We start from the raw sequence: 18,290 nt of genomic DNA on the forward strand, positions 1-18,290 counted from the left end.
AGTTGTTACAAGAGCACTTTCACAGTATAATTCCTGCCAAGATAATCCTACCATTAAAAATCCTTTCTACCAATCAAGTTAATGAATATTTATTAAATTCAAACCATATTTAGTAACGAACCAATTTTATATTTATTCCAAAAACACATAAAAAAATTCATACAAAAACTCGTGCTTCTTTTTCCTTAATTCAGGTAATGTTGGATCTGATTAGAACTTGTCTTGCAACTAAAACGTTTACTTTTTCAACACCGCAAAATTCACACTCAAAGTTAACGGCATGCTTTAAACTATTGCAAACCGTTTCATCCACAACAGCAACTTATTCATGCGACACATTCATCTTTATTGTTTCATCCAATAAGTTCAAATTTCGAGTCGGAGTCGTTACTAGGTTTTCTCCCGCCACGAGGCTCTAGACTTGGCTATGGCGGTGGTGCAATCTCAGCGCCAATCTCACCACCACCACGGCATCTCAAGACTTCTGCCGTAGCCTCATTGTGATTAACTCACGCATACCTGCACTGGTAAATCTCGTTTGATGAAATTTTTATGTCATGGAGTGTGTTGTAGCCGTAAGGAAGCACCGATGGAGTGTGTTGTAGCCGTAAGGAAGCACCGATGGAGTGTGTGAGATTATTGTTTTTGTAGACCCGGAGAGGAAACGAGACGTGTGATCCGACAATGGCAGATGTGGGTGCTTCAGCGGGTGATCCCTATTTGCTTCAAGCAAATCTTGATAACACCGTAAGCAAGGTGCGATGGCATTATGAGTTTCTCTTATTTGAGGTTTTAAAGTTCCACTGAATCGTTCTGCAATGGTAGCTCAAGTGTAAGTCAGCATGGATATTCAAGTACGAACTTCATAACGTTTGTGCATTATCGGATGTCTTCTGCGACCAGTTTTGTTTCCCGGATTCATTTTCATGGAGATTTAGACTTAGGTGGATTGTGTGCCAGATCATGGAGATGGAAGAGCAAATCGAGCGCCAGGTGGAAGAGATTGAGAGGTTAGAAGTGCTCGTCAACGAGAGTGACATGTGCGTAATTCTGGTGCTCGTCAGTCGCACCCATTTAATTGGGTATTCTCGTCTGCATAGAGTTATCGCAGTGTACGAGACCGAGTTTGATGTTTAGTGCACTACCTAAAAAATATTGGAATTACATTGAGTCTTGCACTCTTGCGTAGGCTCCACGACATGGAATCCGAATTGGAAAGGGCCTCTGGAATAGAGATACTCAGTGTAAGTCACAACTTTTTGGAGATGCGGATAACAACTTATGTACCCACCATGCAAGCCGTAAGTCCGAACCACCGCGGCAAGTACGAGCATGATCTGACTATCGCATTGGACACGGCCGCAATGACTATTGAAGCAGTGCAGGTATTTTCACCTGCAAATGGTAAATTTTTATTGCAAACGTTTAATGTTCATTGGGATATTTCCATAAAGAGCACGCTTAGACTGGGCATTCCTGAGATCTTTGCCACTTCGATCCTAGTATCGCACTTCTCCAATCAAGATCTTTCAGCTCCAGGCAGGAAAAAACTGGTTATTGATCAACTTAAATGTGGTTGCACAGCTCATTCCAGAAGACATACCTTATGAGGACCTTGTAGCGGAAGCCAAGGCGATGACGTAAAGTTTTTTCCTCACGTTCTCCAACTTTACGTCTTTCTCTTGAAGTTGCTGTATGATTCCCTTGAAGATACGCTTGTTTTGTGGATCGGTACTGACTCAATCAACTATGAAGCTTACTGTTTGTTCGTCTGTGCTCGGTGCAGTGCCCTTCATGAGGCGCCATTATTGGTTAACGGAGAAGGATGGAGCAGACAGATTCCCAGTCTGATCAGTAGAATTCGTCATCGTATTTATGCCAATGTTCTGAAGAGTGCATCACTTACAGTATCTGCCAAGGATCCCAGGTAATTTGCATGTACTGCACCATGGCCGTACTAAGTTGCATGTACGGACGGATTATGTATTTCGTGATACTGCTTACAAGTTGTCAAGGAGGTCATTTTATTGGTGAAGCTGAATCGCTCGTTATGATGTCTAGGAATGTTCTATATCAACATGTGCCATGCATAGAACCCTGATCTTCTGCATATTCTGCAGTTTGTTTACTTGAATACAAGTTTTTGTTTTTGGAGAATCTGTATCCTCCAAGGGTGACGTTCTGTATTGGGCTTTGACCAGGTACAAGCTCAAATATTCGCCGGAAGCAAATCTTATTGTTGCCACTCTTCCGGGACCCGTCACAGCGAATATAGAAGCTCCTTATGGATGGCCCATGCCTGGTTTCGCCCTTCGCTTGAACTCTCTTGTTCCCTCTGCCAAGGCACATTACTTGGGATCTGTAGACATGCTTCAACAGTGTGTGGTAAACCCTCTACGCTTACAAGAACAGTTCTATTTTAATCCAGCTCTCTTGCGTTTTGAAACCAACTTCCTGAATGACTTGACTTATACAACGAATTCGTTGACTTACGTGACATCTGTCTGACTTGGGTATCGTTTTCAACTGAGAAATGTTAATCCTCATCTCTGCCGTAGTTAATAATTCGAACTCTGCCATTTACTCACTTCACATTATATTTTCTTAGTCTACAATGACCTGGGATCTACCTAGTCACATATGATGAAAGATATATCTGCTGATCTTGCTGTGTTTGGAGGAGGTTCATTAGATTCTACTCTAGTTTTTGAAGCTTTTCCTTGTATCCTTGCATGATGGTTGCTTGACGTGTCCTGGATGGTGTCTTTTGCAGGACCTTGCAAATACAAGTCCTGAGTCTCAGAGGTCAGGCGTGGTGCAATTTCTTGAAGCAATTGAGAAGATTCTTGTTGTGAAAAGATGGGAAGCCTCGAGTCAGCTTTAGTCAAGCTCATCTTAACAGTAACAAAGAAAACAGTGTACCTTTCAGTAGTGAGGGGATACTATGTACAGTGCATTTATCAACGGAATCATGAACTGGAATCATCAATCGAATATATGTATAGCAGTCTTGGTTTCTGGGTTTGGTTGACGTGATCTTTGCTTACATGACTCATCTAATCGGGTAAACGTGCTACCATATAGTGTTTTTCATAATGCGAATTTCCATAGAAATCTCCGCAGGAATAGGATTGCAATCCATGCTCCACACTTTGGTAAACACCTGTGAAGGAAAAGACACTTGTGATGATGTGGGAGTTTTGCTACAGTGACCGCTTCACTCAATAGCGGATGTTGTTCCTAATGTGAATACGCTTATCAGTGTTCCAATACCAATGATTTTCACAAGCCCCTCGCTGAAAGCCCTAGCATCTGTGAGAAAAATTGGGCGAAGCAGCAGCAACAGTGCCAATGCTCCAGTTGCCAGAGCCCAAAAATCGGTCGGCCACGATCGTGTTCCACTATTGTATCATACTTGTGCAACATTCCAAGAATCTAATCGGAGTTCGACACTCAACAAGCAGGGCATATCAGTCAACAATTGCGATCTATTTGCACATACAAGGACGATACACTCCAATGAGCCAGACGTGTTTTTCCATTAGTCTGCGATGGTTAAGAATAATTGTTTGTGCTCATGTTGTTTATAACGCTTTCTCGCACGCAGCTATATTTTTCAGAACGCGGTGTCATATGTTTATGGTGCATATCACATGAACAAGTTCAACCCTAATCCTCGATCAATGAACCAGGAATAGATGAGTATACCAAAGACTAAAAGATATTCATTGTGTGCAGAACTGGGGAGTACTTCAGAACGGCATGTGGTTGATCGATAGATCATCCAAACTCCCCAGTTCATCACTTTGATTGATCTCAGATTCGATGCACGCACCGACTGCTATGCTTCAATTCAGGGTGCGTCTGCTAAGGCACCGTATTATTCATGGCAAGTACAGCCAGGCTGATATTATCTGTATGATTGATAAGTCAAACTATCTCATATTCCAAGAGTCATGCACTATCGCGAGTACACCCACTGTATATTGACCCCGACCCAACGTCGCGACTTCATGACAGACATCAGTCTATTCCTTAGCGCAGGTGCCGGCGGCGCAGTCGCAGTCTCCGCACTTTCCACCGTTCTCCTTTGCGCAAGTTCCTGACATCGTCGTGCCAGTCACAACTCGTTACTTGCAGCAATGTTGGTGCGAACAGTATCGATGTAATCACTCTAAATGTATGCAGATTGTACGCTATGGCTAGCTTATGTCAGCTTCAATAGTGAAGGCCATCACTCAGTCAGAGGTATTACAGAGATTACAGTCGCGAACACCACTCCCAGAGATACATTGTGAATGAAAAATTTGAGTATTATGTATTCATCTTACAGCTAAACTAGATTTCAAGGCAGAATAACGTTTCGTGAATGTGGATCTCTGCCTTCCTCTCACTCTGTAGACACACAAACACCCTACCTGCGGGGCAATCACAGTCACCGCACTTTCCTCCGTTCTCGTTGGCGCAGGTTCCTGCTGCGCAGTCGCAGTCAGCACCGCACTTGCCGTTGTTCTTGGCCATTGATAGTTGCGAATGGCTGAAGCTGAAACATGAAAAGTAAGTTTTTATTATTGGATATCTCCACTCGTGCTTTCACCTCGAAGCCAGTCTAATTGCAGTCACCACGAATGGATTTCCAATCAATCTAAGCATGAATTGAGATCTTGTGTTTTAAAATATAAATTAAAGCTACTAAATGTGTGCTGATTTAGAGTCAAGACACAATCCTGAAGCATGGCAGTACAAGCGCAAAGTAATTATCTTACCTGACTTGAGCAAGATGGTACTGAACGAATACGAATGGGCTAATAATAGACACACACACATCACAAAAGCCCCGTCAGAATTACACACCCTTCAGTTAATGTTAAGACAATCTATGCATGAAACTACAGACAAAAGGAGTGGTTCATTCCATAGCTAGGCGTAATTACACTTAGCTGCAGGAGTTGAGGGAGATGCATCATGACTCAGTGCATCACTTAAGAAGAAGAAGAAGAAGAAAAACAGTTGACCGAACAGGTGGTATGTGAGTTGATAGATAACAACGCTCACCTGCAGGACAATGCCAATGGAATTCTCGACGTCGAATGTGATGGAAATGCCTGGTGCGTCTAACCTTTTATACAGGAGAACCTGAACCCTCCCAGTCTGACCCACCCCTCAGGTGTTTCCCGATTGCAACTTGATGAATTTTACTGCCAGCCTTCCATTCATGCATTCAACCTTCGAGTAGAACATCTCCAAGTCAGGTAAAGTGGAGAAATAGCAGAGGGAGGAGGTTCGAGAGAAGTGCCATTGACTTGCTTGGGGGGGGGGGGGGGTAAGTAGTGGATTGGCGGGGTGGGGTGGGGGGCGATGACGAGGGGAGGATTGTGCAGCGGTGTAGGGGGATTGATTGATTTCTGAGAGGCGGCAGATGATGAGGCGGAATGATGCTTAGGCCGCACCCACCCCCGAGGGGCATAGCATCATTCGATTCTGTGTGCCCCCCGTCCCCCTCGCCCCCCCCCCCACCTGGTGGACGCCTGATCCGACGCGTCTCGCTCTCACATACACATGCACACGTCTCTCTCTCTCTCTGCCTCTGTCTCTTCCAAGGCCCCCGATTCTCCGCACCACCGCCACCCCTCCAAGAGAGAGAGAGATAGTGGTGTGGTGGTGCACCCGGATGGAGGACCACACTAGTACTACTACAATTAACAAAATGTAAAAAAAAAAAAAAAATATATTTTTACAATTTTTTTAATATTAGAATATTAAAAATATAGAATATTCTTAATATTTAGAATATATATAGAATATTTATAAATTAAATATATTTAATTTAAATATAGAATATATATTTTATATATTCTATATAGATACGTCTTTTCTAAACATAGAACAGTATTAATATTTAGAATATTTAGAAAATTATACAAGTAAATTTTTTTTAACAAAAAAAATATAAAACATTTTTTAATATGTTTTTAATATTGGAATACTAAAAAAATTAATATAATTTCAAAATAAATTGTAATATAAGTAATTTTTTTAGAGAAGCCAGAATGTGATAGAAATATAGAAAGAAATAGATTAGACAAAAGAATTGTGCAATAAAAGATTAGAATATATAAAATATAAAAGAATGTGCATAACAAGAGGAATATCAATAATACATTATAATTTATGTATTTCTTTTGTTCGAAGTATAAATTGAAAAAAAATATTTTCAAAGATTTAAGTTTAATGTTTTTGAAATTCTTAAATTTTTTAAAAAAAAAATCATAAAATCAAAAATAATTTAAATATAAAGTTATATTTTAATATAGAACTAATCCTATAATACATACATAATAATATTTAGTTTATATATTTAATTATTATGTATGTAATATATGATTAGTTCTATATATTAATCCTATATTACATACATAATAATTAAATATATTACATACATAATAATTAAATATATTACATACATAATATATAAATATAGAATTAAAATTATTATTATGTATGTAATATATTACATACATAATAATATCATACATAAAATAATTTTTAGTCTCATAGTATATTTAGAATATAATTTGGTTATTTAATACATATTTATATTCTAAAGTTTTTTGTTATTTAAAAGATGAATATATTAGATTAGAATTTTAGATAAGTAATTATCATTATTTTTATATTTATATATTAATTTTATATTGAAGAGTTATAATTATTTTTAGTCCAATTTGTTTGAAATATATTAATAATCAATAATATTTAATAAATCAAAGCATAGTATTGTATAGAATACTTCAAAAGATTATGAAATAATAACGAATCTAGAAAATCAACTATTAATCAATCCTTTAAGATACCTTGTAATTTTTTAATTATATAAAAATAAATATAATTATATTAAATTATGTGCTAATTAAAGCAAAAAATAGAAGTATTATTTATAGGAGTCAAGCTTTACATTTAAAAAAAATTAAGCATATGTAGTTGCAAAAATTTTAAATTTAATACAAATATCATATTATTATGTTATTTTAGATGTCAAATTTGCATCAAGATACATTGGATATTTGGAACTTGTATTTGTACAAAAACTTCATTAAAATTTTTAAAACTTGTGATTTTATTTTGATATAAAAAAATTTAAAGTAAAATTTCGTACAATTATTTAAAATAAATATATTTAATTTATAATTTAAGATATATTATTAAATTTATTAAATTTAAAAAATTGAGTTTAATATTCTATTATATCTTTGGAGAATAAATTTTTATATTAGTATCTTTTCAAAGATTTATTATGTTTTTCAAAATATTTTCTTTAAAAATATGTTTCTTACAAAAAATTATTAAAAAATATTTATATTTTTTTATTAATTTTTTTGTCTTAATATTAATAAAATAAAATATTTTATATGATAACCAATCTTGAAATTTTAGATTTTCGTCTTTTAAGTGTATATATATATATATTTATAACCTCAAATAGCATCCATAGCTTGTTGCATTAAGATTAATTTTAATTTATATCTTTAAAATTTAATAAAATTACTTATTCAAATAATCATAGAATCAAAAATATTATTCTTATTATCATGTATTTTAAAAAAATTCTAAATGATTTCATTAATAAATATACATTAGAGGCAATAAATAAAGTTTTCAAAAACATATTTCAAAAAAACATTATATAATTAGAAATCCATATGTATTCTTTATACTTTTAACATATTATTTACATGCTCTAAAAGATAGATCTTTACTTAACTCTATGTAAATATATATCAATAACTAAATAAATAAATAATAGTATATATATATTATTTCTTTATTTATATTTTTACAATTAAAATATTAATTTTGAAAAATTAAACATAATATTTTATTAAAATAATTGATTCCTTAAGGTTTTATAGTAAAAATCAATTAAAAATCCGGAGTCTCAAAATTGTCTGAAAATATTCCAGATTAATTTTATCTATATATGTTGTATTAAAATTTGACTTATATATATATATATTGTATTAAAATTTTAATATTTACTTTAATATTTTTTGTTTATGATATATATTATAATATATATATATATATATATATATATATATATATATATATATATAGTATTAAAATTTGACTTATATAATTTTCACAAACATAATTTAAGTTACTTCATTCAAAATACTAATATAGATTTTTTTTTACAATACTAAATGTTTCAAACTCAAATTGAAATCATAATAGTAATTCTAACTTGATATTCATTGTATTGTAGTTTTGGATGTTTTAATTTATTATAAGATTAATTATAGATGCTAAGATTAAAATCAATCAATACAAATGTAATATGCTTAACTGATAGTTTAGAAATTTGACAACTTTTTAAAAAAATTACATTTTCCATCAGCATTCATATACTATTGAAAGATGAGAAGACCAATTTATATATATATATATATATATATAGTAGTAATTAAACCTATTGGATTTGCTATTGTTGAGTATGTTTTTGGTAGCCAATCGAAAAAATAAAATTAAAGGATACAATTTTGATTGGCATTGATTTGGCTACCAAAAACCTCGGCAGTCAATCAGTGCGTCATACTGCAATTAAAACAAAAAATATGGTGCCACATTAGCTAGGTGTGGATAGGATTTATTTGCATTGTTGCCACTATTGACTCCACCGCTAGCCCAGCCCTTTCCATCCTCTGATCCTAGTAATTGTATAACTTTATGGTAACTAGGTTAAACTTGTAACATAGTTTTATAACCCTATTGCTCTAACCAATGGGATTTTTTGATGCTCCAATCAAACTTAGGCCAGTCAATTGTATATATATATATATATATATATACAGATTTATATATTTATAAATATGATTAAAATATCATAAACAAAAAATATTAAAGATTTTTTTAATTGTGTGCAAATATTATCAATCAAAAGATATTTGTTATTTTAGAAATAATAAAATACTAGATATATATTTAAATTAAATAAAATTTAAAGATTAAAAAATATATTATAGCAGTTTAAAATTTATCTAAATATTCCAAAAAGTTTAGAAAACAATTTAAGACACAATTTTTAAGATCTGAATAATAATTTGATTAATTATAATGGTGATAATCTTGCATTATAATTTATTAGAACACAATTTTTTTATTTTTTAATATTATAAGTTTATTTTTATATTTTTATAAATTTGTATATATTTTAAAATTATCTACTTAAGATTTTAATGTAATTTTTATTTTATTGTAATGATTCATGTGTTTATATCATGTGTATAATAAAAAGAAAAAATAGAGCACAATATACGGAATAACTGATTTTTATTTTGTACAACTTTATGTTCAATAAAATCTAAAAGATAATGCACATTTTATACTAAAGTACTTACTTTATTTTTTTATTAAAAAACATAATAATAATTCAATACAAGTATTTGGAACAAAATATTGGACATTATTTAAAGTCCTCTTCCAAAATGATTATGTCGTAGATTTATTGCCAAAATTAATCTTTTATTTTTCTTCAAGTTATTTTTTGTATATCTTTTAAGAAATTACGTGATAATTGAAAATTTTAAAAAACCTTTATAATAGTATTTTAGACTATTTTACCTTTTATATTTGATTATATATATATATATATATATATATATATATATAAAATAAGAAAACATCTTTAAGTATTTATATTTTTAAAGAGATTTACGTTGTCTAATTACATGTACTACAACCAAATCAAGAAAATAGGATGGTGTGAAGATATATGGTTTGCAAAAGTTTAGAATTATATTTTAAAATCTACTTAAATCGTACACATTCTACAGCTAAATAAAAATAGAAAACCTTGAAAAGTATCACACAATGTAGCACGTCAAAGCCAATGTTCAACTATTTTTTTCTTCTTCTGATTCATGACAAAAGAAACACTTAACAGCAGATTCATTGCAACGTTTCCATGATTACTACGGCTTAAAATAATCTCTTCTTTTACTGTTGTTTTATTGATAGCCGAGTGATGAGGCCGTTGCTGAGCGCTGTTGGTGGGTGGGGGAGGGAGAGCAGCTTCATGAACTCCCTGCACATGGAACACTTCCACGCAAACACTCCCACACAACTAACTCGCTTGTAAATGAAAATGAAAGTGCACAGATGCAGAGAAAGAGGAACGAGGAATGAGGCAATGCATATGGAAATGGAAATTCAGGCTTTCATGAAGAAGCAGTGGGCGTAGATGGCATCAGAAAGCCCACCGCAGGGCAACCTTTCCATGGCCTGGCTCATTCGGTCATCGTCGTCTGCTATAACAGAAGCGACTCGTGGATCACTCAACCCCTCGCATTTCTAGTTCGTTTCAGTCGCGGTATTCACCTACTTTGATATACAACATTCGTGTTTGAGGGCAAAACCTTCCCTTCACTTACCTCGACGTCTCTGGCTTTCCTGTGCAGCTGGATCCTTGGATACCCCTCTACTGTCGTGTGCGATGCTTCGAAGTTTCGACTGGAGGACAGTTACAAAGGAAGCCCCTGTCGGTGAGAGTGTTGGCTGACGTTGAATGAGCGTGTTGTGAACTAGATCAGGGACTCCGACAGCAGAACTGAAATCAAGCGCATTGTCCTTCTGAACGTTTCGGATGAGTCCCCAGTATTGAATCAGACTGCATCTCCAAAACGGACTTGGGGTGAGTCCTATTCGACGATGCAGTCTGATTCATTACGGGAGGCTCTGATCCATATCCGACTCTCTCCCAGGCTTACGCTGCACGAAGTACTTACGGAACACAAGACAGCGCAGCGCTGTAACGGACAATGTGGATGGCAAGGTAAGGTCAATCAATCCAGCTATCTCTATGGCCATTGAGCATTCAGAGAGCGGCGCTTTTGCACATCTAAAGGAACTCTGCACTTATCATATCCCAGGGCACAAGTGCTGCATTTATATCCAATTTGAAAACCGTCTTTGATGTGGTCCGAACACTCGCTTCGCATTCTGAAAATAACGACTGGTTCAATCGTCAAGGTGGCCAGTTCGGGTTCACATCACGACGGCATTGTGCTCGAATCGTTTCGCTGATTGGTCGAGTTACACTTCAGAGAATCTACCAATCAAGATGTTGAGTTGATGCGCCATCTCCTGCCCCTCCGTTCCATGCTTGGCCTACTCTCTGAGACAGACGTGGCTCTGGAGTTAGTGTCCAACATAAGTGAGTCACACAATTAGCAGGGACCACACAAGTTTATCCAAGAGAAAGAAAAGTTCCAAGAATGTGGAAGTGAACAATGTCACGCGATGTAGTCTTTAGAATTGTCCACAAACGTAATAACTGGAGTGAAAAAAAGAAAAAAAGAAAAAAAGAAAAAAACGATGTGGATTTTCACACAGATTGCAGTTACGTCCAATGGACTCGTCATTGGGGATCGCGACGTTTGTGGCTAATGTATATACTGGGCTGCAATCACTCCCACCATACCATTATTCACAATGGGTATTCGAAGCTACCAAGACAATCAAACTCACGGTGACTGTTGTCGTCTCCCCAATTTATGAACCGACTAACCGACCTCTTCCCACTACTCGACGTTATGCTCTTTGTGAGGATGACCGCTTTCACGAAGGACCAGTCATGAGATATGAAGAAAATCTTTGCACAGGAGCAGCAGGAGCATCTGCATGAGCATAATCCTGCTTGAAGTTGACTACGACCATGACATCGTAATCACGTCTACCTGATGGATCGGAATATAATGGTCCTGTGAGGTTCTAGTGGGACATCATGTACGCACACACATGGATGGTCACCGAAAGATGCATTCTGGGACAGAACACACCCATTCTTCCTCGAAACTCCGCCTTTAATGCCTCCGTAACCCTGGATCTCCTTTGTGGATTTTTCTAGCTACGGTTGATGGTGGTTTCATCATTCTGCCCATTGTAGACTAGTGTAGACTGTGTCCCGATTGTGTCCGATGCACAAACACACCCTTACTTACATGGCTACATGGCTCCAAGTTTCAATGTTGTCAAGCGTGAGGAAGCAACTCATCGAAGGCAGAGAGAGAATAGAAATGAACAATAAGGGGAAAATATTATAAATACCTCCAAAATATGTTGAAATATCAAGAATACCCATGTATTCTTGATAATAGCAAATGTACTTCTTATTTTTGTGATAATATCAAATCTATTCTTCAACTTGGTAAAGTATCACAACTATTCTTTTTTAAGTGCAATTGGGGCCTAACATGTGTGTTGTGAAGAAATTGGCAAGTCCACTTTGGAATATGTCTCAAGCAATGTCTTTGCCGACATCACTTGAGAAAGTTTTCAAAGTGGGCCCATTGATTTTTTCATGGCACACAAGTTGGGCATCAGTTGCACTTAAAAAAGAATAGTTGTGATACCTTATTAGATTGAAAGATAGATTTGATATTATCACAAAAAGTGAGAGGTACATTTGCTATTATCAAGAATACATGGATATTCTTGATATTTCAACATGTTTTAGGAATATATATGTTATTTTCTTAACAACAAATACTTGTCAAAAGTATAAATGAATTCAAAAAATATTTTTAATATATAATATTATCTAAAAAATAATTTGTGAACATATTAATTTTATTGTATGTATTTTGAAAACAACATCATTAATTCTTACCATTCTTTAAATACAAGTTGAATTTAATTTTGAATTATTTATCATATTTTTTAATATATAATATTCAAAACTTCATAAAAAGTGTTTATAAAAAATAATATAATATATCTTATTTATTATATAAATTTTTTATAATATAATATATTTATAAAATAGTATTTTAAATATTGATTTGATATTAAATTTATGAATAAAAAAATTATAAAAATTTATTTAGTTTAATAATGCAATTTTTTTATACAAAATTATTTTAATTATATTAAAAGATGTATATGCACACACACACACACACATACACACACACACATATATATATATATAATTTTATTAATTTTGTTCAAAATATTAGTAATTTATGATTGAATCATTTTTAAAATATTAGTTATAAATAACTTATTTTAGTGTATATAATATGCTTTTTTATGATTAGAATTATTGATTATTATGCTCTATATTAATGATTAATAGTTTCCTATATTTTGCTGGATTTTTTTTGTTTTATTTTATTTTATTCCAAATAATAAGTAATTGACTTATTTATAATAACTAACTTGAAACACTTTACTATAATTATATCTTGTATTTATATTTTATGTTTCATATTTTATTTTAGAAATTTTTTATTTTTTATTTTTTATTTTGAAAATTAAAACATATAAAACTAACATGTATTTATAATTTTATTAATTATTTTTTTATCTTAAATCCTTTAGTTTAGTTTATTACAAGAACAAGAATTTTTATTAATTTATTTTAAAAAGATTATCCAATAAAAAATATATAGAAGTATTTTGACAAATAACAAAATAATTATTATTTTAAATAGTTTAGTATTCGAAATTTAATTATTTTACTAATATATATATATATATATATATGTAATTATAAATAAAATTAATTTATTAAAAATGTTATCAACTATGATAGAATCTAAAGCACAAATCAAATAAATTTTATAACTTAAAATATAAGCAATAAATTATATTTTGATTTAACTTACAAAAAATTATACACTTCAAAATACAACAATGATTTATAAAAAAATGTATCTAACAAAAAGTGTAATTTTTTTTTTTTTTTTTTTTTTTTTTTTTTTGGTTGTTTGTTTGTGTGGTATAAAAAATTGTAAATTGATGATTGAGTATTATTTCTGATTCACTTAAAGCTAGTTGAGAAGATTCTTGATCATTAGAGTGCTCCAATGTCATACATTTTTTTAAAACATTAATAAAAAAGTTGGTTAATCAAGTAAAGTTGTGGAAAGTTAGAATCAAATATAAAATTGTATTAATTTTTTAAAATTGTTTGAGCAAATTTTTGTCATAAAAAAATAATATTCATGTAAATAACATAATTTTATAGCCTCTTAAGCAACAAAAAAATGTGTTTGTTAAGCATTCATATTACCACACACACACACACACACATATATATATATATATATATATATATCTTATATTATTTTTTATAATAGTAAAATCAAGTTCTTTTTTACAATTACAAAATTACAACTATGCAAAAATTTGAATTTTTTTTATCAATCAGTTAGATTATTCAACAAATGTTAACAAATAAAAGTCCTATTTTTATTTATTTATTGTTAAGATAATGCAGCATACTACTAATGCATCTTATCTAAAATCCCAACTTTCTATGTTGCTTGCTTATAAATTATTGTAAAGTCAAATGGTGCAATTCTAGATCTTAGAAGATAAGACTATATTAATATTGTGGTTTAAAAAGACATGACTTTTATATTTTTATAACAATATATACAATGCTATGATATAAGATATCAAAGTGGTAATTATAGACCTCAATTTACTTCTAACATGTGCACCAAACGATTTTTCTAATATATATTGATGATAATTTGGTTTGTGTCTAAATTTTATAAACTAATAAATTATTTATGATTCTAATAATTCTAAAAGAAGATGCTAAATTGAAATCTTGGTCAAATAAGAAATTATTGTTGTAGTAATTGATACTTAAATTACAGCATAGTTTTATTTATTTATTTTAATAATAATGAAAAATAAAAAAATAATTAAGTTATAGTAAAAATTGAAAGAAATAACTAAAAATGATAATAATAATATAAAAAAAAATAGATTAGATTGGATTGGTTATAAAACATTAAAAGATCCAATAATAGAGGTGGTATCTACTTTGCATGCAAAATAGCTCACATTCAAGCCGTGACTGCATTACAAAAAACACATTTATAATTGTATACAGTCGTGATAATACATGAAGCAAGACAATAAATGATTGGATATTACAAAAGCATATTTGTAATCATACATTGGACAGAGTAATGAAAGATAGTACTGTAAGCACATAGCTAAGGACTACAATAATATAAAAGACAAAACAAATAATGCAAAAAAAATCAACAAAACCTATTTAACATGTTAGAACCTTTTATTCTTTGTTAAATTTTAGTCCACCTATTCTCCTACTTTGACACACTGACTGGAAGCTTCTTTTACAAGCTGATAGATAACCATGTGCAAATGTCTTGAAACTGCTTACTGCAAGATAATAGAAAGCCTGTTACACTGAGTGAGTAACAAACAGAACATCCTGGGAGCAGGTGGAGCTACTTGTTTTGTTGCAAATAAGCATCACCGGCAGAACAAAATCCACTGAAGTCACTAGCAAAGTCCTTACGAGGTGTGCATGATTTTCAACCGCTACTCAGATTGCAGAGGGATACATTGAAGACTTTCGTACACTGGAGATTACTGTTGTGACTCTTGCTGCTTAGTTGAACTGTGTACCAAGTGACATCTTACTCACATTTCGATGGAAGGGGCTGTCATGAATATATGAAGTTTGAATTTACCCCTTATTAGTCATGCTGTTTCCAGTTCTCAATAATTCTGGTTTCCTCAACAATCTAAAGATTTAAATTCGTCAGCTCTAATGAACAACACAAATATGATCATATTTTCAAACTGCATATTTAACAGTTTATCCAGTATGATAACTTTGGCATATAGAATTCGAAACAGACAGCGGAAGAATTGTGCAATGATCTCATAACTACTAAATCTCTGCAGTGGTCAAAAGCCGAGATACATTGGAGGGATTGTTCTCGCACAAACCACAGTGAACATATATGCTCAAAACTTTATCAAACTTGTTCGATTGCTTTTTACTCATGAAATTGGTTGGAATTTTGATTCTGGGGTGTCAGTTTCAAAATCACCCCAAGATCAGTGCAGCGCCGAGTCGTGGATGGAGATGTGAGATGACCCACCTGAAGAAAAATAAACTCGGTGAACCGACCTGAATTAGTTGCTTTGCAGAACGAATTGAAATCGAACTGGTGTGATCACAATGACAGTGGGTAAGACCCTTCTCTCTCTCTCGCTGTAAGGTAACATAAGTTTAAATTCCTGGGGCATTCATCCTCATTCGTAGCTTTTCTCTCAGAACCCCTAAAACCACAGCATTAAGGTTTATTCTGACAAAACCGTGTTCTCAATGAAGTCGTAAAATGCTGAATCCACGACTCGAAGTACCTCAAGGGACTAGATGTTAACCGATAAAAATAGTTTCCACCCATTTCATCCACCTCACCTGGTACATTTAGGCCGCTTTGAGCAAAAGCATCGATTGGTGATATCCAGTCGCTGAAGCAGGAGCCAAGCTCCGCAAAGAGTTCCATAAGCACTTTCAGTATTGAGCTGTTTCGCATCCACATTGACCACCAACTTGGATTGCTTCCCCAGCCGGACGTCTCCCTACTGGATGGAAACAGAACAATTTCCCTGTTAAGTTTTGAAACTTCAGAGCTGAAACATAAGAATTGCTTCACAACACTCCCATGAGCACTAAACGATACAGTGGCCAATTTCTGTCCATGTCAACCAGGAATCTGTTCAAACTCGATGACAAAAAAATCCTTCACAAGCTCCAACACAAAGTTCAGGAAAGAGGGTGTGCTAATAGCACTTCTAGCAATTTCGTTGATTGACGCATGTGGAAGAGAAGGCATCAACAATTCGTCCCCGATTGCAGTTACACATAAATACACCTATAAGATAACAAATACGTCAAGAGAGTCAGCAGCTCAACTAGAAACTGCCAGCTGGGAAACAACCGTTTGGTACTCAGGAGGGTAGTCCCAGGATGTTGGAAACATCTTATATTTAATATGATCAATTCTCAAGTGTGACACCAAGAGTCACAACTCTTGGTGTAAGGTCACAATTAAGTAGATAGTATTCTAACTAGACATTAGTGTACTATATTGAATATTTCTCCTAATACTCCCATTAGAACATTAGTCTTCATCCATGAATTAAAATTCATTCATTATAAAAATTCATCCATTTTAGAACAAATATATATATGAAAAATTTAGGGTTTCAATCTCTTTTTTGGTGTGACAATGTTTGAGAGTTCTCTTGTAGTTCCTCTACTATTTCTTCAAGTTTGAAAAGGTATGTGATGTCTTCTCTTGATTTGGATGTGTTTGCTATTTTCATTTTGTTTTATTATCTTCATTTGATGTAGGATTGTAGAGGTGTAGCGCCATTGTGGTCAGCTATTTATACGTTCATTGCTGTGGACTTAGGCGGAGGCACAAAGGCATGCATCACTCAGGAGGTTGGCCATTGATACAAGCACTAAGGAGACTTAGGTAGAGGTGCAAATACATACATCAATATGTCACAAACATATACATTTATCTCAATAGTTACTTATATAATTAGATAGAAGTAGATAAATATAGATTAATTTCATAAAGCCTTCTAAAAAAGCTTCCTAGAAGCTTATTGTAGATATATATATTTATCTCAATAGTTACTTATATGATTAGGTAGAAATAGATAAATATAGATTATTTTTATAAAGTCTTCTAGAGAAGCTTCTTAGAAGCTTCATAGATACGATTTTGACTTCAGATGTGTTTATAGGTTAGAAACTTTGCTAATAAGTTAACCACATATTAGTACCTTGTAGACAAAGTTAACTTCGTATAATAGCTTATGAAACAAGCTAGCTATGTGGTGCGTACATTAATAACTTGCCTTGTAAGTTAAGACATGTAGCTAGCAAAGTCAATACATATTGGAGGTCCTATAGAATATCGCCACATAGCTTTTAGTTAGAGGGTATATATGAAGGCAAGAGTGAAGCCTTCTTCACTCTTGTCAATGCCTTTCTAGTCCTTAGTCTTGTTCCAAGACTTTCTAATCTTCTTGTTTTTGGCAGTAACCATTCTAGTTCAATATTATATCATATGTGAGTGACTTTTTAGTTCTTTTTAGTGATACAAGAGTATATTGATGTCAAGAACATGAACCAAAAGAAGATGCATAAACTTGGAAAATCTATATTAAAAGGAAAGTGAAAAAATAACAATAAAGTAATATGTATATTAAAAAAAATTAAAATGGCTATTGCCAAAAGACAAAGAAATTAGAGACTCTTGAATCTAGACTAAAAGCAAGAAAGAAATTGATAAGAATGAAGAGGGCTTCATTCTTGCTTCTATATATACTATCTACTAGAAGCTACGTGGCAATATTCTATATGACCTCTAATATGTATTAACTTTGCAAGACACATGCCTTAGCTTACAATGCAAGTTTTTTACATATAT

At 32.8% G+C, this 18,290-nt stretch overlaps 1 protein-coding gene and 2 long non-coding RNA genes across 7 annotated transcripts; 1 reads left to right on the forward strand and 2 right to left on the reverse strand.

The window, feature by feature from the left end:
* Window positions 1-401: 401 nt before the first annotated feature.
* LOC112289391 (uncharacterized) lies at window positions 402-2,994 on the forward strand. 3 transcript variants are annotated; one of them, XM_024534563.3, is made up of 8 exons: window positions 402-527; window positions 652-756; window positions 961-1,040; window positions 1,190-1,385; window positions 1,585-1,640; window positions 1,787-1,927; window positions 2,202-2,385; window positions 2,774-2,994. In XM_024534563.3, the coding sequence occupies exons 2-8, from the start codon at window positions 685-687 to the stop codon at window positions 2,882-2,884; spliced, it is 840 nt and encodes a 279-aa protein (XP_024390331.1). In that variant the 5' UTR covers window positions 402-527; window positions 652-684; the 3' UTR covers window positions 2,885-2,994. The 3 variants fall into 3 exon arrangements, with proteins under 3 accessions (XP_024390331.1, XP_090111184.1, XP_024390332.1); XM_090255058.1 differs by having other exon boundaries at window positions 961-1,010; XM_024534564.3 differs by lacking the exon at window positions 402-527 and having other exon boundaries at window positions 534-756; window positions 961-1,010.
* A 1,447-nt stretch (window positions 2,995-4,441) lies between these two features.
* LOC149988070 (uncharacterized) lies at window positions 4,442-5,175 on the reverse strand. The gene is made up of 3 exons (XR_016505907.1): window positions 5,056-5,175; window positions 4,767-4,805; window positions 4,442-4,543 (listed from the first exon to the last, which is right to left on the reverse strand). It is a non-coding gene; the product is annotated as an uncharacterized LOC149988070 (long non-coding RNA).
* Window positions 5,176-14,924: 9,749 nt separating this feature from the next.
* LOC149988071 (uncharacterized) lies at window positions 14,925-17,993 on the reverse strand. Of its 3 annotated transcripts, none has more exons than XR_016505910.1 (3): window positions 16,757-17,993; window positions 16,259-16,422; window positions 14,925-15,935 (listed from the first exon to the last, which is right to left on the reverse strand). It is a non-coding gene; the product is annotated as an uncharacterized LOC149988071 (long non-coding RNA). The 3 variants fall into 3 exon arrangements; XR_016505909.1 differs by having other exon boundaries at window positions 16,259-16,425; window positions 16,757-17,991; XR_016505908.1 differs by lacking the exon at window positions 16,757-17,993 and adding an exon at window positions 16,634-16,746.
* Window positions 17,994-18,290: the final 297 nt, after the last annotated feature.

This window comes from Physcomitrium patens, chromosome 12, assembly GCF_059467195.1.
Source record: "Physcomitrium patens ecotype Gransden chromosome 12, ASM5946719v1, whole genome shotgun sequence".
Lineage (NCBI taxonomy): Eukaryota > Viridiplantae > Streptophyta > Bryopsida > Funariales > Funariaceae > Physcomitrium > Physcomitrium patens.

Coding starts and splice junctions, on each gene's coding strand:
- LOC112289391 (XM_024534563.3), top strand. CDS start 685: ATGGCAGATGTGGGTGCTTCAGCGGGTGATCCCTATTTGCTTCAAGCA. Junction 757..960: donor TTGATAACACCGTAAGCAAG/GTGCGATGGCAT, acceptor ATTGTGTGCCAG/ATCATGGAGATGGAAGAGCA. Junction 1,928..2,201: donor GTATCTGCCAAGGATCCCAG/GTAATTTGCATG, acceptor GGCTTTGACCAG/GTACAAGCTCAAATATTCGC.